We start from the raw sequence: 27,037 nt of genomic DNA, 5'->3' as shown, positions 1-27,037 counted from the left end.
TGCCATGGGGAAGCAAACTTTATATGTCATTGGTAATTTAGTTGGCTGCAATATCTCAGAAACTCATGAAAAAGAGCATTGCTGGACAGAGCCATTCTGTTAGCCACCATCTGCGACAGGCAACAACATTCGGACTTGTGCCAGCTCCAGCTTAGGAAGTAATATTTAAAGTAATAGCAATTCCACGAGCACCCCATTCCACACTCAGACTGGGATTATTGAGGCAGAAGCATCCTCTAATTATAAAAATCCACAAATTTTACTTATTTCCCAACTCTACCTAAGCAATGTTTTGCAGAAGCCCCATGGCACACTTCCAGATGCTCCTATCCTGTCCAGATCACACATTAAAAATAGAAACAAGCAAAGAATAGAAACAAAAAAAGAAAAAATGCAACATCGGAATCCAAGTTCCCACTGAACATGACAGATGGTGTTTTTCCATTTCTAAACAGGATGGAATTTGCTTTAAGCACAATAAATTAGTGTCAAAGCACGGTGCATTCTACAGTTCCCTGTGCTGACTCTTTATTATCCCGCTCAATTTTCTGTGGCATTCTTAGAACTTTACAGCACTCTCTCTCCTCCCTTGCAAGAATATTGATTAAAAGTGCACACACTTAACAAGAACTCCAACTGCTAATTACAACAAGTAACTGAGAATGTGGTAAATAAGCTGTTCACAAGTCAACCTCTTGAAGAAAAATAGTGCCAGTTTTGATGGTCTATCATCATAGCCATTATCCATTGAAAAGGCAAGTTAGTGTAGAGACTGAAAGGCCATTGCCCCTGGCTGAAGAGACTATAAAAAAGAAACGTTATCTCAAGATAATGTGTTGGCCACATAGGATTAGGATTAGGTGAAATTTCTTACTGAGAGTTGCAAATCTTTGGAATTCTAGAGTGCTGTGGATGCACAGTCATTGAGTATATTCAAGGCTGAGATTAATGGATTTTTTGGCACTTAGCACATCAAAGAATATGGCACAGGATTGCAAAGTAGAGTTGGGTTAAAGCTTAACTATGATCTTGTTGAATAGTGGAGACTGGTCATGTGCTTTTAATCAATTTGCTTTCTGCTACATACAGAGATGCAGGAGGCCATGCAGCCCCTTCAGAGAATAGACCATGGCTGATCAGTGCTACAATCTTGTTAATGTGCCTTTGCCCCAAATCCCTCGAAACCAGGAGCGAACAAAATTCTAACAAGCTCAGGGGGATTGGGCATGAATGGAGGTAGGTGATGGAGAATAGAGGAGTCCCAATACAGCATTCCCTGCTCGAATGTTCCCATTCCCCGCCAGTCAAATAACGAGGTTCCAGCCATACTACGACAGAAACCCTACTATAATACGTTACCATATACTCTGAATAAGCCCACCTAGCCAGCCTAATGTTGTGGGACCTGCCTCTTCACCTTTTTTTCATCCAAAAAACATCCTCAATCCCAGAGATCCTTTAACCACAGGAGCTACATAACTCAGCTGGGTCACACATGACTCGCACATGCTTGCATTTCCAAAAGTAACAGGATCTCAAACTCCAAGGGCATGTAGAGCTCAATGAACAAAACCTTGGATAAAATCATATTTTCAAGAATTAACCTGGAAACTATCCTGGTCTCAATAATTAAGTTTTTCACCGGATAAACTTGCTGAGCTATTAAGGGTAGAAAACGTGGCACAGCAAAGTGAATTTGATATACAAGGGTAGTACAAGGAAAATATGTTGATGTAAAGAATGAAGCAAATCTTAACAAAATAATTAATCAAGATCATAAGAAATGGGAGCAATTGGTCATTTGTCCTCTGCAGCTTGCTGTGCCATTCAATAAGACCATATGGCTGATCTGACTGTGGCCTGAACTCCACTTCTCTGTCTCCCTCACACCACCTGTGCGCCCATAACCCTCAACCCTTATAGATCAAAAACCTGTCCAACTCAGCCTTGAATATATTCAATAACACAGCATCCACTGCTCTCTGGAAAAGAATTCCAAAGACTAATTAGCCCTCAGAGAAGTAATTCCTCATCATCTCCATCTTAAATAGAGACCCCTTCACCCCTTATTTTTAATCTCTTCCTCATACCTACTACAATTATGGGTTTACTATTAATGAAATAAAGGTCAAATGTTCACAGGTCATTGAATACAGCTGGAAAAGACTATAGACATTATTTAAGAACTTTGCACCATGTGGAGACATGTTGATTATTTTCAATATCACACCAAAATAATATCCAGACTTCAATGCTTCTCCCTCTGATATTGGCAGTAGTCTTTTTAAAAATAAATTTAGAGTACCCAATTAATTTTTTCCAATTAACGGGCAATTTAGCATGGCCAATCCACCTACCTTGCACATCTTTGGGTTGTGGAGGCGAAACCCACACAAACACGAGGAGAATGTGCAAACTCCACACAGACAGTGACCCAGAGCCGGGGTCAAACCTGGGACCTCAGCGCCGTGAGGCAGCCGTGCTACCCACTGCGCTACCGTGCTGCTCATTGGCAGTAGTCTTGACTGCTACAGATTCATACTGGGAGAAGTCATAGGATTTGTCAATTCATTGGTGTTTTTTAACTGCTTCAATATCGCGTAGGTCAAGGCACTGGAACTATGGTTGACATCCTGCAAAACATAGTGTTTTTCATTTTTTTGGTAAACTTATCTTCTAAATTCATCAACACTGCTCTTCTGATCATAGTTCAATGTTATTTTCACAGATTGGCACTGGCCAAATAAGACGCAACCCCATAATACTCACCATCCTTCAACAATAGCTGTCAGCTTTTTTAAAAATAAAGTTAGATTGGCCAATTCATTTTTCCAATTAAGGGGCAATTTGGCGTGGCCAATTCACCTAGCCTGCACATCTTTTAGGTTGTGGGAACAAATCCCACGCAAAAACGGGGAGAATGTGCAAACTCCACACGGACAGTGACTCAGAGCCGGGTTCGAACCTGGGACCTCGGCGCCGTGAGGCAGCAGGGCTAACCCACTGCGCCACCGTGATGCCCAGCTGTCAGCGTTAAGATGAGAACTGAATGTAATAAAACTTTGTGACGGAACAGAACAAGTAGCATTGCTTTGTATTTTCTTCCAGCTGCATGACTACCAGAATTGTGATGTTCTACAAAATCCCATCCTGATGGCCGAATGTTCTAGAAAGAAATCTTCATTAACTGAATTGCCTCTCTTAGTGTTTCAGCAGAATACTTGAAGCCCACTTCCAGCTCATGATCAGAAATAAAGCTAAATGATTGTACCTCCAACTCGGCCTTCAAGCATTCAGCAAGAATTGATGGAGGTCATGAATAATAATTCCAATCGTTCCGAGGGAACACCGTTACAGGGGCCGGGATTCTCCCCTACTTGGTGGGGCGGGGGGTCCCGGCGTATTGAAGTGGCGTCAACTACTCTGGCGTCGGGTCTCCCCAAAGATGCGGAATTCTCTGCACCTTTAGGGGCCAAGCCCTCACATTGAGGGGCTAGGCCCGCGCCAGAGTGGATGCCGCTCCGCCGACCGGGGCGAACGGCCTTTGGCGCCCCGCGAGCTGGGGCCGAAGGGCCTTCGCCGGCCGGCGGAAGTCCGCGCATGCGCCAGTGCATCAGCGGCTGCTGATGTCATGCCGCGCATGCGTAGGGGAGGGCCACGATCGCGGGCCAGGCCACCGTGGGGGCACCCCCTCCGGTGTCAAATTGCCCCGGGCCCCCCCCCAGGACCACGGAGCCCGCCCACGCCGCCAATCCCGCCGGCACCAGAGGTGTTTTGATTCCCGCCGGCGGGAGAGGCCTGTCAGCGGCGGGACTTCGAGCCATCGATTCCCGCCCCCGCCGATTCCCGGGTGGCGAAGAATTCGAGCCACGGCGGGGGCAGGATTGACGCTGGCCCCGGGCGATTCTCTGACCCCTCGGGGGGTCGGAGAATTCCACCTAGGGTTCCTGCACACTATCCACCAGCCCAGATATTTTACAGAAGAAAATATTATTTTCTCAATATTTCTCTGGTATTCTGTTGAGCAGGATTGTGGGGGCTGTGTGGGTGTGCCTGTGTGTGTGACTAATTTAATTAATCTGAAGATGGATGGGCTACATGATTTAAAGCATCAAAGGGGCTAGGTGTAAAAGCATGTATTTGAAGTGGAGATGGCCAAGTTAAGAGGTGCTACAAGTAAACACAAATGGGACAAATTTGCATCAGGAGATAAGTGAGGAACTGAATTTTAGTTGTTAACTTTCAAAGGGAACTAAAAGTCTTTACAACTTTGAAATGGTCCTATGTTGGAAAATATTATTAAGTGGGGGCAATAGAGAACATGAAATAGCTTTATATTCTGAGGACAGTTAAGTTCAGAGAGCTGCTGCAAACAATAAAGATGAAAGAGGTAAAATATATTTAAAGAGAGGTTGTGAACTATGCAAGTGAAGTGACAATGTAAGATCCTGAAGAGAATGCTGTGCAGGGACGGAACTATAAAAGTAGAAGTGAAGCAGTTTTCGGCCACCCCATAGAAGTGTCGGTTTTGTTTAAACCCTTGGATTTGCACAGGGGAGAGAGAGGAGATAAGCTCTGTGACATACCTTACCTGTGGCAACAAAGGATGTCTTCTAGTAAATTTGCTGACAGATTAAATATCTTTAGGGACTATTGCCTAAAGGGGGAGTTTGTTTGTGAATCTAACCAAGGGAAGATTTAAGGAGCCTTCACCAAGGCTCCTTAGGCAGCTTCTTCCAAACCCACAACCACTGCCATCAAGAAGAACAAGGGCAGAATATACCAGAGAACCCCACCACCTGGAGCTTCTCCTTCAAGTCACTCACCATCCTGACTTGGAATTATACTGCTGTTCCTTCACTGTCACTGGGTCAAAATCCTGGAACTCTCTCCCAAACAGCACTGTGGGTGTACCTACACCACAGGGACTCCAAGAAGGCAGCTCACCACCACCTTCTGAGGGTCAACTGGGGATGTACAATAAATGCTGGCCTAGCCAGTGACGCCCACATCCTGTAAATTAATTTTTAAACAATGTCCAATTTTGCTGAAACTATGGCATCATCGATTGTAATTGTACAGCGTTCCTTTTAATCTACCTTCAAGCTTTTGCAAAAATGTTATTTTGATATCTCTACTTGAAGTGACACCAAATAAGCCAGTACCAAGTTCATAAATGACACTGTGTGATTGCTAAGTTGGAGAGTTGGTGCAGATACAATGGGCCAAAAGACCTCATTTTGGGGTGTAACAATTGCAATCATATATATTATTGAATGAAGTATGTTAACATCTACATGCAAACCATCAATAACACCATAAGTTGCTAACACTAACAGGCTGTGCAATTATGTTGTCTGATAAACTAAATTCTGCTGCAAACAATACCTGATCAGAAATTATTCTATTTTCTAAACAGCTGTTGAGATGAAAAAACGTACAAGTTACCATCAGAATTTATATCAGAAATCCAAAAATTGCTATGGCAATCCTCAGCACACACCTGATTAATAGGAGAAGGCAGAAACCATTTTACCCCAGGCAAGTTAACTCCAAAATAAGATGTAGTTTCCATCATGTGAAATTAATAAAATATAATGCAGTCTACCTCATTTTTGATCGAGAAAATCCAAACAGTGTATCTCATTAAATGAAATGTTATTTTTGGGACCCTAGCCAAGCTGTTGTTAATATCTCCCTGTGCTCGTCAGCATTCAGTTGATATATTTAAGAACTGGAAACATATACAAATCTACCCCCTTGGCTACATCATTTTTATTCCAAAAGCGTTTCTTTTTAAAAGCTGCTCTGGTTTCGGGTTGACGTCCATAACTCAATGGAACAAAAATGTAATTCAGCTCTGAGCATGAGAACATACAATTAAATTATATCACTTGGAATTTTTTATCTGCTTTCATTAAGCATCTTTTCAAGTCAATTAATGTCAGTCAACCTTAGAGCCATTCAGGAAGAGAGAAATACGAGAGTTGCGACAATTTCTCATCAGTTATTGGAGTCTTCGACATTAACTCCTCTTTCTCATGACAGAAAATGTATACATATCTCTTCCTGGTGAGAGAATGAGGGGCAAGAAAGATCCTTCAACAGAAGAAGGAAGCTCATTACCATTAATTTAGGAATGGAAAACTCCCATTTCTTAAGTTAACCAAGAAAAGATAAGATCATTACATCGCTATAGAAAGAAATAGCTTGCATTTATCATTTTCCCCAAGTATCTCAAAATGTTTCATTATTATCAAAGGAAAATACTGCAGCTGTTGGAAATAAAAAGAGAATGCGCTGGAAAAACTGCAGGACTGGCAGCACATGTGCAGAGAGAAACAGAGTTGACGTATTGAGTCTTCGGAATTGAAGATGGGGGCGAGATTCTCCCCCACTTCCGGGGCCGATTCTCCCCCACGGGCGGGGCTAGGAGCGCGGCCCCGTGCGTCACGGCCTTGACAACGGTCATCAAGGCCGCACGACAAGCGTCACGCCGGCTGACGCACCCGATGATGTCAGCCGCGCATGCGCAGGTTGGACAACGCCAACCTGCGCATGCGCAGTTGCCGACTTTTCCCTCAGCCGCCCCGCAAGACGTGGCTGCTTGATCTTGCGGGGTGGCGGAGGGAAAAGAGTGCGTCCGTTATGGACGCACGGCCCGCGATCGTGGGCACCGATCGCGGGCCTATACCCCCCTTGGCACTGCCGTAGTACCGCCGTGCCAATCGGGCCCCCAGATGCCCCAAACAGGCATCTGGCGCCCGTTTCACAACGGCAGCAAGCAGGTGTGTTTGCTGCAGTGTTGAAACGGGCGCGAACGCCCGGCCGCTCGGCGAGCGGCGATTCGTGGCGTGGGTCGGGGAGACTAGCGGGAGGACGTGAAAAATGTCAGGAGGCCCTCCCGCTATTCTCCCACCCGGCGTGGGGGGCGGAGAATCGCACCCAGGGTCCATGCTGTTGAAAAAGCGGGGAAGGGGGAGGTGGGACAAAAGGGAAGATCAGAGAGCAGGGGAGATTAAAATCAAAGATGTCATGGAGCAAAGGGCAAAGGCCATGGCTGTGGTAAAGAAACAAAGCATTGGTCCAGAGTTAGCATTAATGACAAAATAAAGAATGGCTGTGTGACAGTAAAATATGAAAATAAGATACAGACTGGCACTTGGCAAAATGATATGGGAGACAGAGCTGATGGCTGGAATTGCTCAACTCAATGTTGACTCTCGGAAGGCTGTAAAGTGCCTAATCAGAAGATGAGGTGATGTTCCTCATGCTAGTGTTGGGATTCACTGGAACATTGCAACATGCCAAGAGCAGAAATAAGAGCACTTCAGCTCTCACCCCTTCCACTCCCCGCAGAACCACTTTTTCCTCACTTCCCACCCACCTCCATATTTAAAGGATTATTCTGGCATTTCTGCCATCTCCAGCATGGTGCCAGCACCAAAGACATCTTCTCTTCCCTGCACTTCTGCATTAAAATGGCAAGCAACCAGGAGGGTGGTGATCATGCTTGCGGATGGTCTGAGCAGAGGTGTTCAGCCAAGTGGTCACTCAGTCACCGTTTGATCTCCCCAGTCTAGAGGTGACTGTATTGTGATCAGTGATATGATCCCAGTTCTGAAACGTTCCGAAATGAGTTGTACCTCCACAACAATTTAATCCACTCCTCTATCACCCATTATCTCATCCCCTTCTCAAGATACCTTTCCATGCAATCGTATCCATGTAACACCTGCCCTTTAACCTCCTATCTCCTCATTGTCCAAGGCCCAAAACACTTTCCAGCTGGAGCAGTACTTGTACTTCTTTCAAATTAGTCTACTGTATCCACTACTGTCAGGGCGCAGATGACATTTTATCTATGATTGTATTTTTGGATATTCATAATAAGGTATAGATTTAAGACAGTTTAATTTACTGTTTCTGCCTAAGAAAAGGTAAAACTCGAGCTATATTCAAATTAAACAAAGGTGTTTGCGTTTCAGTTCAAACTGCGTCTGCATTGTGCTGAGAGAGTTTACAACGTGAAATGTAAACATGAGCTTGGAGAAAGAATGAGCTGCTGCTTAGCAAACAGGGGCCAACTTTAAGAAAACAACCTGTGTTTAACTGAACTCAAAAGGCAGTTGGAGCTAGGAACCTAGAGAATAAATAACTCTCAATTTTGCCAGAAGCAGGAGTAATGGGAAAAAAGTAAGCCCAGAAGCTAAAGGACAGTTAGTTCCAGAACTAGAGAATGAAAATAAATTTCCAGGAAAACTGAAGTTAAAAGGAATAAACACGAGCTGCAATTGAAACAAGGCACTGTTTGTTAGAGTTAAAGTCAGACGTGGGAACCGGAGAGCTGATGAAGCTGGTGAGAGCAAAGCGGCATACCTGAAACTCAGAAGGTTTGGTGTCTTACTTCCAGTTTTTGAAACAGTAGTATTTGTCATAATATACACCAGTATATCATGGTGCAGACACATACTGATGGACACGCACAGGGATCAATCAACATGTACAAACACCGCAGCCAATCACCAGTTAGAATACACACACTATAAAGGCAGAGGGCACCACGGTTCCCACTCATTCTGGGTGCTGCCTCTCAGTGTAACAAGAACTCATCCAGCCCAGCACAGACTCACAACACGTGCTGAGAGAATCAACTGGTTCGGACAAGGCTTAGGTCTCTAGTTTAAGTTAGCATCATTTAGACCCACAGTCATCGTGTGTTAGTTAGTTAGAAGTAGTTAATAAAATTGAGTTCAACCTTCATCAGTGTTGAAAGTGTCTGTTCATCTCTCAAGTCTACACTAGCCAACACTTCAGTATTCTGTCGGGGGCTGAGTACCTGAGAGTTTGTGTGGAAGTTTGGATGCACGGATTGACAAAGGAATACCGAAAGGAAGTTGGAATCCCTGGAGGAGGATGCGTGGTGATAACAACTGAGGGAAAGCATTGATTGAAAGAAGATTTTAAGCATGTCTCTTTGAGAAGGAAGTTTGGAAACACTCATGTGACAATCACCTGGGGGGAGTTTGAGGAGAAATCCAAAAACATCAATTGAGTGGCATCTGCCACTGGATTTCAGAGTGGGGTGTTGTCGGACCACTGTCAACCTGTTGGATTACAGGAACTGTGTGTTAATGGAGAATATTGTACTGCAAGGTATATGTTTCTATCTGTGTCATCCTTAAAATCTGTATACATTAGTGAAGATGAATGGAGGTGCAGCATTATTTTATTATAGTCAACCATTTCAAGAAATGTTTTTTTACTGGTAAAAGCTAATGGGCAATCCTGTGACTCTTTCTTCCATGTTTTCTAAAACATAAAGTTAAAGTTACAGTCTTTTGAGCCAGGGAACTTCCTGACCAGTAGTAACATCAACTGGGATCCTAACACTGATCACAATGCAGTTACCTCGTGACTGGGGAGATCAAACGGTGACCGAGTGACCACTTGGCTGAACACCTCTGCTCAGACCATCCGCAAGTATGACCACCACCCTCCTGGTTGCTTGCCATTTAAAATCAGAACATTGTTCTCATGCTGAACCCTCCCCGCTCCCACCTTAATTGGGAACAGTTTTCCCAACATTAGGAATCTGATGCGGGCATTTCTGGCTAATTCTCCTGGCAACCGCCCACCCCTCACAATCACGCCCACTCCAGCGGGCTTAATTAAATTCCGACTGTGCTTTACATTCACTTGAATGAGCAGACACAGGCTTGATTTAACATGTCTTCCAAAAGACACGAGAATGTCAGCCACATGTCCTGCAGAGGAGCTTGAAACCACAGCAATGTTATTTCAAGGCCAGTGCTGCTGGAGCCAAGCTGGTACATTGAACAAACAGTGGGGCTGCAATTTGTTCTAATTTAACAAAACACCAAAGCCTTCATTACGCATCATAATAGAAGGGACTCTCATTGTCTCCTGGATGAAAGTCTTGAACTCTTTGTTTTGGACTTACAGGACAACAAAATCACAACCATAGACATAAAGGCAATGCAATAAACAGAGCATGAATTGATTCAAAACCCCTTGTGCTCTGCAATTTAGTAACAACAGGAAGAGGCCTATGGAATCAGGAGATTACTTGTGTAAGACTTTATTCTTCAAACTGCTGGATAATAGGGGCGACAAATAAAACCACTTTGGGATGCAGTACAGGTGCTAAATGCCAGTTGCTGTTGAGTATGCATAATAAAGGTTTCACAGTAAGCAGCAGACACTAAGTTCAGGGTTCGCAGTCTCCGAATACAGGGTAGGCCATTTAGGACTGAGATGAGGACAAATTGCTTCACTCAGAGGGTGTTTGTTGAACCTGTGGAATTCTCTAACACAGAAGGCCATGGAAGACAAATCACTGAGTGCATTTAAGAAGGAAATAGATAGATTTCTAGTCTGCAAAGATGGCAAGGGGTATAGGGAGAAAATAGGAATATGGTATTGAGATAGGGATCAGCCATGATCATATTGAATGGTGGCACAGGCTCAAAGGGCCGAATGGTCCACTCCTGCTCCTAGTTTCTATGTATGTTTCTGGCTATCTATTTTCTAGCTCACATGATTATTTTAGAAGGTTATAAACTAACCAACCACTCTAGGGCTATTATTCGCTCAGAATACCTGCAGCCCGCTTGATTGGCTCCCCATCCACAAATATTCACTCCCTCCATGCACAGTAGCAACTGCATGTACCATCTACAAGATGCACTTCAGCAACTCACCAATAGCTCCTTCGGCAGCACCTGCCAAATCTGCGACCTCTACTATCTAGAAGGATGAGGGCAGCAGAGACTTGGGAACATCACCACTGGGAAGTTCCCCTCCAAGATATTCACTATCCTGGCTTGGAATACATCGCCATTCCTTTACTGTCATTGGGTCAAAATCCTGGAACTCCCTCCCTAATAGCACTGTGGGTGCAGGTCATTATCATCTTCTCAAGGGCAATTAGGGATGAGCAATGAATGCTGGCTCAGCCAGCGACACCCACAGCACATAAATGAATTTTTAAAAATTACCTGTACACTGGTATCTATGTTCCCTAAATGGTTAAATCATTAAAAAGTACCCAGCTGTTCAGAATTTGACACATGATTTAAAAAAACGTGCATCATTATCTAGCCCACACATAATTTAACAAACATCAGAATATTGTTATTCGTTAAAATAAATCCAACCGTGCACATTTTTTAAAATACGCATTCACACTAACTGCTTCTACTTTGGAGTTAAGAAAACCCACACTGGAGAAGTATTTTTTGTAACATTTTGACAGCTGGTTAGTCTTATTGAAGCATGTTTAATATGTAAAACATTCAGATTAATTCTCTGCACAGTAAACTACATGTCCAGGTTTCAAAATAGATTTCATCTGTCAACTGTTTTATAAGGAATTAGGAGGGTGCTGAATTACTTGTTTCAAGTAAAATTATTTTTCTTGTGATCTTCAAGCATATCAATCCAACTAAATCATAATTCAACAATATCGTGAAAGAAAAGGCTCTGGTTCAACCAGTCTTTTCTGAGAATTCAAACCTTTAGACACTGATTGCTTCCCTCAGTGGTTGGAAAAGTACATCTTTCAAGCGAAGTGTAAATAAATATTGCATGGCTATGGGAAGAGAACGGAACAATGGGATTTATTTTGGGATTGCAGGAACAAGCAGTTTAGGCAAGCTTAGCTAATAGCCCTTTCCGTGTTGTGAATCTATGGTCTTGCCCCGATTAGAGCCGATTTGCTGAGATGCTGTGGAGACTGGGCTGTGAGGAGCTCTGATTGGGAAGCCATGGGAACAGGAGTAGGTAATTCAGCCCTTTTCATAGAATTTACAGTGCAGGAGGCCATTCAGCCCATCGAGTCTGCACCAGCTCTTGGAAAGAGCACCCTACCCAAGCCCACACCTCCACCCTATCCCCATAACCCAGAAACCCCACCCAACACTAAGGGCAATTTTGGATACCAAGGGAAATTTAGCATGGCCAATCCACCTAATCTGCACATCTTTGGACTGTGGGAGGAAACCGGAGCACCCGGAGGAAACCGATACACACACGGGGAGAACATGCAGACACCTCACAGACAGCGACCCAAGCCGGGAATCGAAGCTGGGACCCTGGAGCAGTGAAGCAATTGTGCTAACCACTATGCTACCGGTCCTTATTTTTAGGCTGTGAGCCCTGCTGAGTCTCTCCCACAAGGGGAAACATCCTTTCAGCATCCACCCTGTGAAACCCACTAAGGATCATTATTTCAATAAAGTCACCACTCATTCTTCTAAACTCTAGTGGATACAGGCCCTCCTTATTCAAATCTTCTTCATAAGATAACTCCTTCATCCAAAATTGGGAATACCTACTCTGAATTGCTTCTAATGCAAATATATCCTTCTACAGATAAGGAGACCAAAACCATATGTGGTTCTCCGCTGAGTTTGCCCCCATGCTGTGGCCTTGTGATAATCTCACTAAGGCCAGTCTTCCGACAGCATGCCCTTTGACTTACTCATCAGAAAAAGGCTGCAGCCGCAGTTTACAGCATACAAGTCCAAGCCCAGGGACCGAAAGAACACTGCCGGCTTGAAGCAGTGGATTTTAAACTCCCACTGCTCATTTCCTATTGGGTGACCTCTCACCCACTCAATAGGGAAGTTCATACTCCACGAAGCCCACGAGGAAATCTATTGATGATCCCCATGTCCTTCATGGTCACCATAATATCCCTCCTCCCTTAACTCAGTTTCCCCCCCAGCACACCCACTGCAAGAAAGTCCCTTCCACTGCTTAGCAATCAGTTTGAGGTCAATGGTGGATGAGACCGGATCTGGTGGTGTGAAAAAATTGGGGGCCTTTGTTTCAGGCGAGAGAGCCAATGTAGGTTCCTTTTCGGGTTTCGCTTCAGTTGGGGCACCAGCTTCCTCTGCTTCCATCTCAGTGTCCGTGTCCCATTACTCGGAGGAAAGGGCATGGGTCTGCTTTGAACCGTTGCCCGGTTCATGGGCGGTAATGAAATTTGCTCAGGGGTGGAATCCTGCTCAGGGGCAGACTCCCTGCTCCCGAAGTGGTCCAGGTATTTCTTTACGACCTTGTCCTGGACCTTCACTTTGTATGACACTGGCCCCGTTTCCTCAATTGTGATTTCAGGGACCCAGCTGAGAATATCTCCCAAGTTCCTCAGGTAAATATGATCGCCATTTGAATGTTCTTTCTGTTCTTTAAGGCGTAATTTATTTTCTGGTTCTCTTATTGGAACTCCACACTCCCCGCCAAGTTTGGGAATAGTTGGCTTCGTCTTGCATGAAGCTGCCATCCCATTAACAGTTCCACTGGGGCGATTCCTGTTGTTGCATGACAAGTGCTCTGATAGTCAAACAGAAACTGTGCCAATCTGGGGCGGGATTCTCCCCTACCCGGCGGGGGGTCCCGGCGTAGCGGAGCGGCGCCAACCACTCCGGCGTCGGGCCTCCCCAAAGGTGCGGAATTCTCCGCAACTTTGGGGGCTAGGCCCGCGCCGGAGCGGTTGGCACCATGCCGACTGGCGCCAAAGCCGGCACCAACGGCCTTTGACGCCCATCGCCCGGCGCTGACGTCACCACCGGCGCATGCGCGCTGGGGATTCTCTTACGCCTCCGCCATGGTGTAGGGCGTGGCGGAAGAGAAAGAGTGCCCCACGGCACTGGCCCGTCCGCCGATTGGTGGGCCCCAATCGCGGGCCTGGGCAGCGTGGGGGCACCCCCCAGGGTCCGATCGCTCACGCCGCCGATCCCGTCGCCACCAGTGGTGGTTCAAACCTCGGTGGCAGGAGAGGCCTCCCAGTGGCGGGACTTCGGCCCATCGCGGGCCGGAGAATCGCCGTAGGGGGCTCGCCGCTCGACGTGGCGCGATTCCCACACCCGCCAATTCCCGGGTGGCGGAGAATTTCTGCCACGGCGGGGGCGGGATTTTTGGCGGCCCCGGGCGATTCTCCGACCCTGCGTGGGGTCGGAGAATTTTGCCCCGGTCTCTATCGATGCTGCAGGTTGTTTCTTTGTGCCAGTTTTAAAGTTTGCACCACCCGTTTCACCAACCATTTGATGATGGTGGTACGGTGTTCTTCTGATATGCCTGATGCCACTTGATAGCACGAAGCTCTGGGACTCTCTACTGGCAAAGACAGTGCCATTATTGCAAACCAGGACTTATAATAATAATAATCTTTATTGTCACAAGTAGGCTTACATTAACCCTACAATTAAGTTACTGTGAAAATCCCCTCGTCGCCACACTCCGGCACCTGTTCGGGTACACTGAGGAAGAATTCAGAATGTCCAGATTACCGAACAGCACGTCTTTCAGGACTTGTGGGAGGAAACCGGACCACCCGGAGGAAACCCACATAGACATAGGGAGAACGTGCAGACTCCGCACAGACAGTGACGCAAGCCGGGAATCGAACTTGGGGCCCTGTGTAGAAACTGTTGTAGTTTCTCGACTGTAGCTTGGGAGATCATGGAGCCCATGTGGTGTATACCTTACCATTTGGGTGTGCATCTGCCAGGATCAAAAACATGGAACCCATAAAACATCCGGCAAAGTTCACATGTATTCATACCCATGGCCTGCCAGACCACTCCCATGGATGTTGCAAGGCCGAGGGAGATTTTTATTCCCCTGACATAGATCGCACCATCTCACCATGTCCATGATGTCAGAGTCAAGCCCAGGTCACCAGACATAGTTCCTGGTGAGCACTTTCGTTTTCGATACTCCAGGGTGGCTATAATGTAGTTTATAAGTATCAGACGCTGTCCTGGGTAAGGGATAACTACTCGGGACCACCAGAGAATGTTACCGTCCTCATTACTGAGCTCCTCTTTCTTAGTCAGACAAGGTTTCATGTGCAGTGGTTAGCACTGGGACTACGGCGCTGAGGACCCGGGTTCGAATCCCGGCCCTGGGTCACTGACCTTATGGAGTTTGCACATTTTCCCCATGCCTGCGTGAGTTTCATCCCCACAACGCAAAGATGTCCAGGTTAGGTGGATTGCCAATGCTAAATTGTCTCTTAATTGGAAAAAAATAATAATAATTGGGTACTCTAAATTTATTACAAAAAGAAACAAAGATCAGGGCTTCATTTCTTCTGAGGGTTGTCCTTGGGATCCGCCAATCAGAATGATGGACTTTCGTTAAGATACAGTTGGATCTTTTTGCATTCAGGCATTAATTTGCTTTGCGGACACCAGCAAAGTCTTTAAACCATTTAGGGTCATCGCGACCTCTTCCAATGCTGGTAAAGGAACCAGGCTTGTGGGCCATGGGAGGAGACTCAATTCTTCAGCGTTAGCTGTTTGGATTCCAAGGCAGTGCTCTAAAAGGTATTCATAAGCATTCATCGGCTGCAAATAACAGAGTCCAACACTGTATTCGGTGGAGGCACAGGGGGAACTAACTGCCTTAGCCTCTTTAAAAAGTCCCAATAAGGGCTTGTGGTCAGTTACTCTGATGAAACGCCTACTATAGTCGTATTGGTAGAATATTTTATATTACCCCAAACACGACCGCCAAATCAAATTTCTCAATTTGAGAATACCTCCGCTCAGCATCTATAAGAGTCCTGGATGCGTTGGCATAGGGCCTTTCTGTTCATTTTTCCAGCGGTGTGAAAATACCCCCCCCCCCCCCCCCCCCCCCCATTCCCGTAAGGAGAAGCGTTTCATGTCAAAACGAGTTCCTTCTTAGGATCAAATGGCCAATGAATTAGATGACAGCATTTATTGTTTAAATTTATTGACAGCCTGCACCTGTCATAGTATGGGAGTACTATGGTACTCCCATAGTAGGGTATTCAAGAAACGTATTAAGCCAAATACGTTTTGTTGCTCAAGCTGACTTATTAAAAGTTCACAATCTTATGTGTGCAACAGCATACATTTGACAATGAGTTTGTGGCAATTTTGATAATGTTTAAATGTTGACATCCCACATGACCCCAATCACATCTGTTTACGGGGATTAAAACTGCCTCGGGCTCTAAGGGAATGCACTGGATTCATAGTTCAGCCACAATGAACCTTTCCTGCTAACAATGTCTGAAGAATTTGAACCAAAATGAGTTAGAGGCTGTCCCAATCCAATTCTCAGTGACATGTGCCCATTGCACAAACTGTTAATAGATCAGTGCTGCTGTCGAGAGCTCAGTCAGACTATTTACACGGGTGTGTGGGAAATGGAAATGTCGGACTGATACAACAGAGATGGTCTGTATCAAGGAGGAGTTTTCATGTGCAACTAACAGGCGTTTTATTTGACTTAAGGGCAAATAAATGGTCAGCAGAGGCCAATTTATTTTTCACCAAACCAGCGCTATACTTGAGCTCCAATTAATTGGGACTGTGGAGAGGGAACTTGAAAATTGCTTGATGTTGATTTTGGTGCAGAAACTGAAAAGATTACAGTCTCACAGAAAAAGACAGTGCTACGTCAGGTAAAAAGGAAACTAGAAACAAGGATATTTAAACATAATAAAAGTAAATGTTTCTAGTACTACAACAGTGTAAGAAAGGATGAAGTTGAGGATGAACAATAAATAAATAAATAATGGGGGGAATTCTCCCAAAGAGTTTCGAAGTGTGGTCTCCGGTGAAAATCGAGGTGCAATCCAGATCGCAATCCACCCACACTTAGAATTTTTTTTTGGAGTGGGTCGAGTTTTACATCTGCACGGAGAGAGTTGGGGCCTAAACGTGCAGACGAGCCCAGCTTCATGGAGATTTGGGTTCCCTTTAAGAGTCAAGGCACCCCCCCTCCCAACCAGCATCAGGGCATCAGTCATTTCCCCCCCCCCCCCCCCCCGCCCAGCCACCCCCATCCTCGCAGGCATCAACACCCTCGACCTGTATCCCCCTCACCACAAGGATCGCTGGCATTGGGACTCCGTCATGGATCTCCATTCAGACCCCTCAATCAGCGGTACCAGCTACTCACCCCCCCAAACTCCCCCAAGTGAGCGGCATCTCGCTAATGGGGGTCACCAGATGCCCCACCCCCTTCATGCCTCTCCCCCTTTCTGGCCCTATCCTTTGCAGTGCCAGGGGCAGCGCCCTGGCACAGCCCTGCCATGTCCCCGACCACCGAGGGTCTCTAGCCCTCCCCGCGCTTGGAATACCAGGAGCCAGGAGAATCCGTTTGAAACTCACCCAGCATACATAAATACTGATTCAAATATGTAATATAATAATAATAATAATCACTTATTGTCACACGTAGGCTTCAATGAAGTTACTGTGAAAAGCCCCTAATTGCCACATTCTGCCGCCTGTTCGGGGAGGCTGGAACGGGACATCATCTTACATCATCTTCAGCAGGACAGGAGATTCTCCCGTTTAGGCATTTAGGGGTTCTCCCGCCATTCCCTCAGCATGACAAGATGTGCACCGGTCACAACGCGGCCAGAGAATCACACCAATAAATGAAATATTTTCAAGTGTTTACTATGGAACACTCCAGTAACATGCCATTTACAAATTGAAATAATCTTTGAAGACATCAACAGTGAAATCTTAAAAAAGACTAAACATTCTCAAGACAAAGAACAATGAACGATACAGCACAGGAATAGATCCTTCGGCCCTTCAAGGCTCTGCCGATGATGTGTCCTATCTAGACCAACTGCCTGTATCCTTCTATACCCCGTCTGTTCATATGTCTATCCAGATAAGTCTTAAAGATCGCTAACACTTCTGCCTCAACCACCTTACTTGGCAGTGCATTCCAGGCCACCACCACCCTCTGTGTAAAAAACTTCCCCCACACATCTCCACTGAACCTATTACCTCTCACCTTGAACTTGTGCCCCTTTGTAATGATATAAATACCTGAGAATGGGAGGTACCCATTCCAATATTCAGTTTAAAAAGCAGTCCATCAACAGGCTGTTCATCTCTATGAATATCTCACACTATTGCAAGTGGTACCACAGTAGAGTGCTAATTGTTTCTTGACAATCCCAGTGACTGGATGAAATAAAATTTATTTTCATGGGAACATCAGAAGCGCAATTCAATCAAAGATGTTCCAAGTGTCATTTTGGGCGAGTTTGGCCGGGCGTTCCTCACTGACCTTTTGGGCGAGATCCACACCTCTATTCAACCACACAAGTCATTTATTGGGTCTTGGGGAGTTTCTCCCCGGTCAAACCCACACCTAGAAATATTTTCAGCAGTGGAGAGATGAACACACCAGTAAGACCAGATCCTCAGAGATTGGGCCATCATTTTGGAAGAGTGCCCTAACCTCTAAGTTAGCTTGAGGGTTCTCCACACCCCCATGGTCAATGTCACCCTCCATACACATGGGCATTACCCCTCGAAGTGAGGACACCCCATTACGGGGTCGCTGAGGGCTCTCTCCCTTTTCAGGCCTCCTCAGTCCCCCCTTCTGAGTCTCCCCCTTTCAGCAAACCCACACTTCACCCCCAACCTTCATTAGGCCCCTTCAAACCACCCCGATCTGCCCTTTCGTGTGCATGTCCCCTCCCCCCCCCCTCCCTCTCAGGCCTATACCAGTGTCACACTGGCAGTGCCCCTGTCAGCCTGGCAGTACCACCGAAGCACCTTGGCAGTGCCTGGGTAGCAGAGCCAAGGTGCCAGAGGGAGAACCAGGGGGCCACCTTATCCTCTGCCCAACCACCCAGGGGTCTCCAAAAGCTTGGGCGACCCCCAGGTGTCATTAGGCCTGGTCCACGTTTGTGTGGATCAGTACTAAACAGCGCGTGGTAGAGTCCTCGCTGGAGAGGCCGTTAGTTTCCAGACCCCGGGGGATTACGGGGCAGACATATTGATTTAAAAAATTTAGAGTAACCAATTCAGTTTTTCCAATTAAGGGGCAATTTAGTATGGCCAATCCACCTAGCCTGCACATCTTTGGTTTTGGCGAAACCCACGCAAACACAGGGAGAATGTGCAAACTCCACACGGACAGTGACCCAGAATCAGGATCAAACCTGGGACCTCGGTGCCGTGAGGCAGCAGTGCTAACCACTGCGCCACCGTGGTGTCCAGGGGACAGACATATTTAAATGAGCCGTATGGCTGATTTGAATATGTTAATCTGATCTTGCCCAGCGTGTACAAGATCCTGATCGTGAAGTGTCACGAGGTTCAGATGAATCTTGCGAATCATGCATCGAGAATCACGCGCGTGGCCTCTGGTGAGATTCATCGGCCTCGTCGCATCACCAAGTCGGGTGCAACGAGTTAGTTAAATCGCCCTCGGTCTGCCCTTGAAAGTTGATTTTGGGTAAATGTGAATAAAGAGAAGCCCAAATTGTGACACTTAATTAGCTTCACAGAATTAGAATCACAGAACCTTACAGTGCAGAAGGAAGCCATTTGGCCCATTGAGTCTGCACTGGACCTGTAAAAGAGCATTCTACCTGGTCCCACTCCCCGGAGCCTTGGAAATGATTTTGTACCAGATAACAATCCAATTCCATTTTCAATGCCTCAATCGAACATGCCACCACCACCCTCTCAGAAAGTTAATTCCAGACTCTGAGTCAAACAATTTTTTCCTCACATCAGTTCTACTCTTTTGCCCATTATTTTGAATCTGTTCCCCCTAGTTCTTGATGTACTGTGGCGACTAGGGGCTTTTCACAGTGACTTCATACTTGTGACAATAAAAAGTTATTATTATTGAGAGGTAACAGGTTCCCTCCATTCATAGAATCATAGAATTTACATGCAGAAGATTCACACTGCCAATACCCCTCAAGGTCCTTCACACAAAACTCAATTTTGTGAATGATTAACAACAATGTCCAAAACTGCTTCTCTTCATGTTTCCTAAAGGAGAGCCTGGTTCTGTTCTGATTGCATCAACTTATGATTATCTATCATTCCTCAACCCATTGGTTTACCTGGTCCATATCCCTGAGAAAGTTAACAATTTGCCTTTGACTCCAACCTGACTATATCATTTTATATCATCAGTAAGTTATTTGTAAGTATTTTAACAGCAAGCCATTCATCAATACTGTGAAGACTCATCAGCCCCAAGTGGAGCCAAGGGAGGCTTTAACCTGACATCAATGTACATTCAACTGAATTTTGCAGATAAATATTTTCATACTTACGAGGAATCCAGTAGACTTTGTAATAACTGAAATACTATGTATTGATCCTGGAAAAAGAACACGAGAAAAGATTAAAAGCAACATTTACAAAACATTTAAACCATTTTAGTCACATTAAGTCACAAACAATGAAGTTCACTCTCAATTCGAGAACAGATTGAAAACAGAAACAGTCTCGGATTTAAATTGATGATTCAACCAAATATGAATCTTTTTAAAAATTTCCCAATTACTTAAATCCGATTTCAAATGCATAGTTTTCTGCCAATAAATCTTTCACTTGTACTATATTAACTGGTTAACCGGGGGCCAGTTTAGCTCAGTTGGCTGGATGGCTGGTTCGTGGTGCAGAGCAAGGCCAGCTGCGTGGGTTCAATTCCCGTAACAGCTTAAGTTATCCATGAAGGTCCCACCTTCTCAACTTTTTCCCTCGCCTGAGTTGTGGTGATCCTCAGATTAAATCACCACCAGCCAGTTCTCATGGTCATCTGGGAATATGGCGACTTTACTTTACCTATTAAACCCAAAGACGAATGGTAACTAAGGCAATGGAGGAATTCAATCGATTGGTGGAAAGGAATCATGGAAACAACATATACTCCTTGACACATTTATCAAGTCCTTGACACCTCAAATTCTTTCCAGTGCCTCATCAGCTACATTTACATTAGAACTGATGTAAATTGGTTTGTCTTGATGATTATATATTTCTGCAGTGAGGATGTGCCCCAGAACTTTCAGTACATCGAAGGGTACATCCAATACGGACTCGGATTTAATCTGCCCATTTACTATATTACGTTACAATCTTTGCACCTTCCGATACCGAGCTGCAGAAATGACCAGAGTGAGGTAGCCAATTGTCAAGACGCAAGTACATTGCAGCCATGCCCCCTTTTCTCATCATGAGTTGAAGAAAAGTCCCTTCAGATTTGTCTCCAGTTCATTGATGTCAATGGTTTAAAATGGAGCTGCCACTGCCAGTATGGCAAAATCCCCTCACCGACAGGATTCACCTCCCTCACTCGCCCAACAACAGCATTCATGCCCCCTTCCTCACACCCCCCCACCCCCCACTGACAGAATTCACACCTCTTCCCTCATCCCCCCTAATGGCAATTGTGATCCCTCCCCGCCCAATGTTCACACCCCCTCCTCACCAGCCCCCGACAGTGATTAAGCCCCCTCACTCACTCACCCACCCCACTGACAGCATTCACACCTCTTCTTTCACACTCCGACAGCAAGTCTAGGTCTGGATTGGAGTCTGTTTACTGTTCACTGTCATGTTGCTCGTGCAAAGATAAATATTATGTAAATGTAAGCTTACACTTAAGAATGCATGCAATTCCAACTGTAGTGATAATGCATCAAATACCTGTAAGCCTTCACTGTTACCACATGCTAATAATCCCCTATCTCGAACAACTTCTTGTGGTGCTTACTTCTGCTGCAGGGATAATCAGGAAACACCATTAGGAGTGAAGGATAATCTCACGTCCTTGCCTTTTGAAAACTATCTGCTCTCACGATAAGAAAGAGATTTCAGACCTCAATGACTCTGCCAAAACCTCATCTCCGAATAACATTCCATCATTCTGCCTCAGCGAATATGAGGATACAACAGTGGAGAAACCAACCGTCTCAGCAACTGGAGTCGGAGAGATGGGACCAGCATTTTTCCATATCCACATTAAACAAAAAAGCAAATTAGAAATATTACTGCACACAATTGTGACAAAATATCAGCTGTCCGATTGTGGCAGTTTCTCTACATTCCCTAACATGTAAAAATACCTATACAACTCCACTTTTATGTCAAGTTGTAGCTAAAACTGACATCGAACACCTTTTCAAGTGACACTGAATTATAGGCTTGGTCATAAAAACACATTTAATTGTTGACTTTTTCTGGGGGATTTTCCCCCACTCCCGCATCTTTACACCTGCTATTCCTTGGCAACATCATCTGAAAACATGTTGGGTTTCACATCGACACTGAGGACACCCTGCTTCATCTCACCACACCTCTTCCAGTCCCTACACTGTCTCTAATTTGCCATCTGCTTGTTTGATATCCAGTATTGCATGAAAAGTCATTTCCTCCAACCAAATATTGGGAAGACCGAAGCCATTATTTCTCATCTCTGTCACATACTCCATTCCCACTCCGATTCTTCATAACCTGGAAGTTGTGTTTCATTCTGTGATGAGCCTCCACCCAAATATCCACTCCAACACCAAGACTGCTTAATTTCACCCACCATCCCTGTCCTTGCTGACCTACACTGGCTCCGGCTCAATCAACATTTCAATCTTAAAATACTTCTTCTGATGTTGAAATCCGTCCATGGCCTCGCTCCCCCCCCTACTTCTAATCTCCCCCATCCCCACATGCCTTTGAGACCTTTGTATTCTCAATGATATATATATATTTATTGCAAATAATATTGCAGTTTCAGCAAAACTAATGCACTTGCCCGTATAACAATCAGTTAACTCCAAGAAGTAATTCATTATAGGGGTTTTGGTTCAGACGGGCGGCATGGTAGGCACAAGCTTGGAGGGTGAAAGGGCCTGTTCCTGTGCTGTAGTTTTCTTTGTTCTTTGTATTATGTGAATGAAGTGTTTGAGAGACATTTGACACCACGATAATAAGCTGGAAGAATGGGGGGGTCATTTATATTATTTCAACTCTTCTCCATCCAACTTTCATAATCCTGCTTTTGGAATTCTAGCCACCAAAAGCTCATCTCTGTTTCCTAATCTACTTTCAGGTTTCCAATAAATTTCTCTCTTCCGACAAGGTTCCGCCTCCTGCCATTGTTCCAAATGTGCTAAACGCAAGAGTTTACCACAAGAAATATTGGTCAATACGTCATTCTCACATAAACTCTGGGGCTTAGAAAGTCCCAGCGCATACATTTAAAAATAATCGTGGAACATTCAGCACCATCTGTCAACGTTGATAGCAAGCACCCATTTTCATTATATTCTCCCACACCTATCCTTCAATGTCATCTTCAGTTGATTTTGAAAAAGCACAGGACCTAGAGCAGTACAATTGCTAACAGTGACCATAAAGAGATATTGCTATTGGAAATCAAATATCACTTCAAACTGTATAACTGGAGTTAGTGCTGAATAATACTTTCCAGCTACGCAAGCTCAGGACATTAAATACACAAATATAAACGGTTGACATCGCCAATGCAATGAGATGGCAGTTCACAGTGTTTCTTTTGCTTTTGGACAACTTGTACCTTGCTAAAGCTGGCAATCTTTTGCTAAGTTCTAAATTTAAATTCCCATGATGCCACAAGTATGCTGTGAACCAATGGTTGATATGTAACACTGATAAGGTCCAAATAAATTGCATATCTGCATGCTAGTCTAATGCTTCAAATTTGAACAAATATTAACTCTACAACCTTAAAAAGGAATTTCAGTGGCAAGGACAACAAAGTACAGGGAACAAACCGTGCCAGGGCATAGCTGAATATAGGTTATCTTAACTTAAGAATCTTCCAATCCTCCAAATCATCTGCTGAGCAACGGTGTTGAGGAAAAACAATTGGATTTTAAAAAATCAATTTTGGCATCACCTGATTAAGTGTAAACATTGGTAGAGACAGGGGAATACACTGCTAAACCACTGGGTGGCACGGTAGTAGTGTGTGATGCAGGACTGAACCTAAAAAGGAGTTTAGGGAAAAATAACTATTTAAAAATAATCAGTTATCAGCCCTAATTGCCACTTTTTGGGAGAAGATCTTCATATTAAATTTAGAAATGGGGTCAACCTTCAGAACAGAACACAGCATCAGCATATACTGTATTTCAGTCTGGTAACTAAAGGCTTCACAGAGGAAAGGAAATGGAGTACTTCATACATAGACCAAGGAAATGAAGCAGAGTACTCCATACATAGACCAAGGAAATGAAGCGGAGGACTCCATACAGAGTTCAAGGAAATGAAGTGGAGTACTCCATACATAGACCAAGGAAATAGAATATAGAACATGGAATATACAGTGCAGAAGGAGGTCATTCGGCCCATCAAGTCTGCACCAACCCACTTAAGCCCCATCCCCGTAACCGAATAACCCCTCCTAACCTTTTTTTGGTCACTGAGGGCAATTTATCATGGCCAATCCACCTAACTTGCACGTCTTTGGACTTTGGGAGGAAACCAGAGCATCCGGAGGAAACTCACACAGGCACGGGGAGAACATGCAGACTCTGCACAGACAGTGACCCAGCAGGGAATCAAAACTGGGACCCTGGCACTATGAAGCCACAGTGCTAATCACTTGTGCTACCGTGCTGCCCACATAATGATAATCTTTTTTTTTTTTTAAATAATTTTTATTGAATTTTTCAAAATACAAACATTTTAACCCCCCCTACATTTACATTTAAATTATAACAACACAAAGTCAAACCCCCCTACTTAACAAGAAAGAGAAAAAGAATCCCCCCCCCCCCCCCCCCTACCCGCGCATCCCCCCCCCCCCCCCCCCCGCCGGCGAACCGACAGTCAGACCAACTTATCATTTCTAGCAGCGTCCTCGGGCAGGCCTTGCCCGTGCCACCGCCGCTACCGTACTTCCTTCGTCGTTTTCCCCCCCTCCCCCCCCCCCCCCCTCCCCCCCTCCCGCCCTCCCCTCCCCTCCCGGGTTGCTGCTGTCATGGCCTCAGTTTCTATCTCTGATCCAAGAGGTCTAGGAAGGGTTGCCATCGCCTGGAAAACCCCTGCACCGACCCTCTCAGGGCGAATTTGATCCTTTCCAATTGGATAAAGTTTGCCATGTCGTTTAACCAGGTGTTAACACTCGGAGGCCTTTCGTCCCTCCACTGAATCAGGATCCTCCTCCGAGCCACCAAGGACGCAAAGGCTAATATTCCAGCCTCCCTCGCCTCCTGTACCCCCGGTTCCACCCCAACCCCGAAGATCGCAAGTCCCCATCCTGGCTTGACCCTGGACCCCACCACTCTCGACACCGTCCCTGCCACCCCCTTCCAGAACTCCTCCAGTGCCGGACATGCCCAAAACATATGTGCATGATTCGCAGGGCTTCCCGAACATCTAATACACCTGTCTTCACCCCCGAAAAACCGACTCATCCTTGTCCCCGTCATGTGGGCTCTATGCAGTACCTTAAATTGAATGAGACTTAGTCGCGCACATGACGACGACGAGTTAACCCTCTCCAGGGCGTCTGCCCATGTCCCGTCCTCTATCTGTTCCCCCAGCTCTAACTCCCACTTATCTTTCAGCTCCTCTACTGGTACCTCCTCCACCTCCTGCATAATCTTATAGATGTCCGAGATCTTCCCCTCCCCGACCCAGACCCCTGATAGCACCCTATCACTCACCCCCCTGTCGGGGAGCGCGGGGAACCCCGCTACCTGTCGTCTGGCAAATGCCTTCACTTGGAGGTACCTGAACGTGTTCCCCGGGGGGAGCCCAAATTTCTCCTCCAGCTCTCCCAGGCTCGCAAACCTCCCCTCTATAAACAAGTCCCTCAGTTGTCTAATACCCGCCCTCTGCCAGCTCTGGAATCCCCCTCCTGTGTTTCCCGGCGCAAATCTGTGGTTCCCTCTTAGTGGTGCCCCTATCAGACCTCCCACTTCCCCCCTGTGTCGCCTCCACTGCCCCCAGATCTTGAGGGTGGCCGCCACCACCGGGCTCGTGGTATACCTCGTGGGAGGGAGCGGCCATGGTGCCGTTACCAGTGCCCCTAAGCTTATGTTGCCGCAGGACGCCCTCTCCATGCGCTTCCAGGCTGCCCCCTCCCCTTCCATCATCCACTTTCGTACCATCGATGTATTTGCCGCCCAGTAATATCCTGAAAGGTTGGGTAACGCCAGCCCTCCACTATCCCTACTCCGCTCCAAAAAGACCCTTCTAACTCTCGGGGTGCCATGTGCCCACACATACCCCATGATACTACTCGTTACCTTCTTGAAAAAGGCCCTGGGGAGGAAGATGGGCAGACACTGGAACAAAAACAAGAACCTCGGGAGGACCGTCATTTTAACTGACTGCACCCTCCCTGCTAGCGACAGCGGCACCATGTCCCACCTCTTAAACTCCTCCTCCATCTGCTCCACCAGTCTGGAAAAGTTCAACTTGTGTAGGGTCCCCCAGTTCTTTGCCACCTGCACCCCCAAATACCTAAAACTTTTAACTGCTCTTTTGAAGGGGAGCCTCCCAATTCCCTCCCCTTGGTCTCCCGGGTGTATTACAAAGACCTCACTTTTCCCCAGATTTAATTTATATCCCGAAAAGTCCCCGAACTCCGCTAGTATCCCCATTACCTCCGGCATTCCCCCCTCCGGGTCTGCCACATACAACAACAAATCATCCGCATAGAGCGAGACCCGATGTTCCTCCCCTCCCCTTGTCAGTCCTCTCCACCCCCCTGAACCCCTCAGTGCCATCGCCAACGGCTCAATCGCTAATGCAAAGAGTAAGGGAGATAGGGGACATCCCTGCCTGGTACCTCGATGGAGCCCAAAATATTCTGACCTCCTCCCGTTTGTTACCACACTTGCCATCGGAGCTGAATAGAGCAGTTTTACCCACTTGATAAATCCCTCCCCAAACCCAAACCTTTCCAACGTCTCCCACAAGTATTCCCACTCCACCCTGTCAAATGCCTTCTCCGCGTCCAGCGCTACCACTATCTCCGCCTCCCCTTCCACTGCTGGCATCATAATCACATTTAACAATCTCCGAACATTTGTGTTAAGTTGGCGTCCCTTCACGAACCCCGTCTGGTCTTCATGGACTACCCCTGGCACACAGTCCTCTATCCTGGTTGCCAGGACCTTTGCTAACAGCTTGGCATCTACATTTAAGAGGGAGATAGGCCTGTAGGACCCGCACTGGACCGGGTCCTTGTCCCGCTTCAA

The 27,037-nt window shown here is 45.9% G+C and overlaps 1 protein-coding gene across 1 annotated transcript in view; it reads right to left on the bottom strand.

The window, feature by feature from the left end:
• The window catches only part of vps8 (VPS8 subunit of CORVET complex), a 787,508-nt gene that overhangs the window by 468,090 nt on the left and 292,381 nt on the right, over window positions 1-27,037 (bottom strand). The window contains 1 exon segment of the mRNA XM_038788252.1: window positions 20,117-20,163. Within this exon segment, the coding sequence (XP_038644180.1) occupies window positions 20,117-20,163 (47 nt within the window).

Source organism: Scyliorhinus canicula, chromosome 2 (assembly GCF_902713615.1).
Source record: "Scyliorhinus canicula chromosome 2, sScyCan1.1, whole genome shotgun sequence".
NCBI classification, from domain to species: domain Eukaryota; kingdom Metazoa; phylum Chordata; class Chondrichthyes; order Carcharhiniformes; family Scyliorhinidae; genus Scyliorhinus; species Scyliorhinus canicula.
This window is presented reverse-complemented; position numbering and strand designations above follow the sequence as displayed.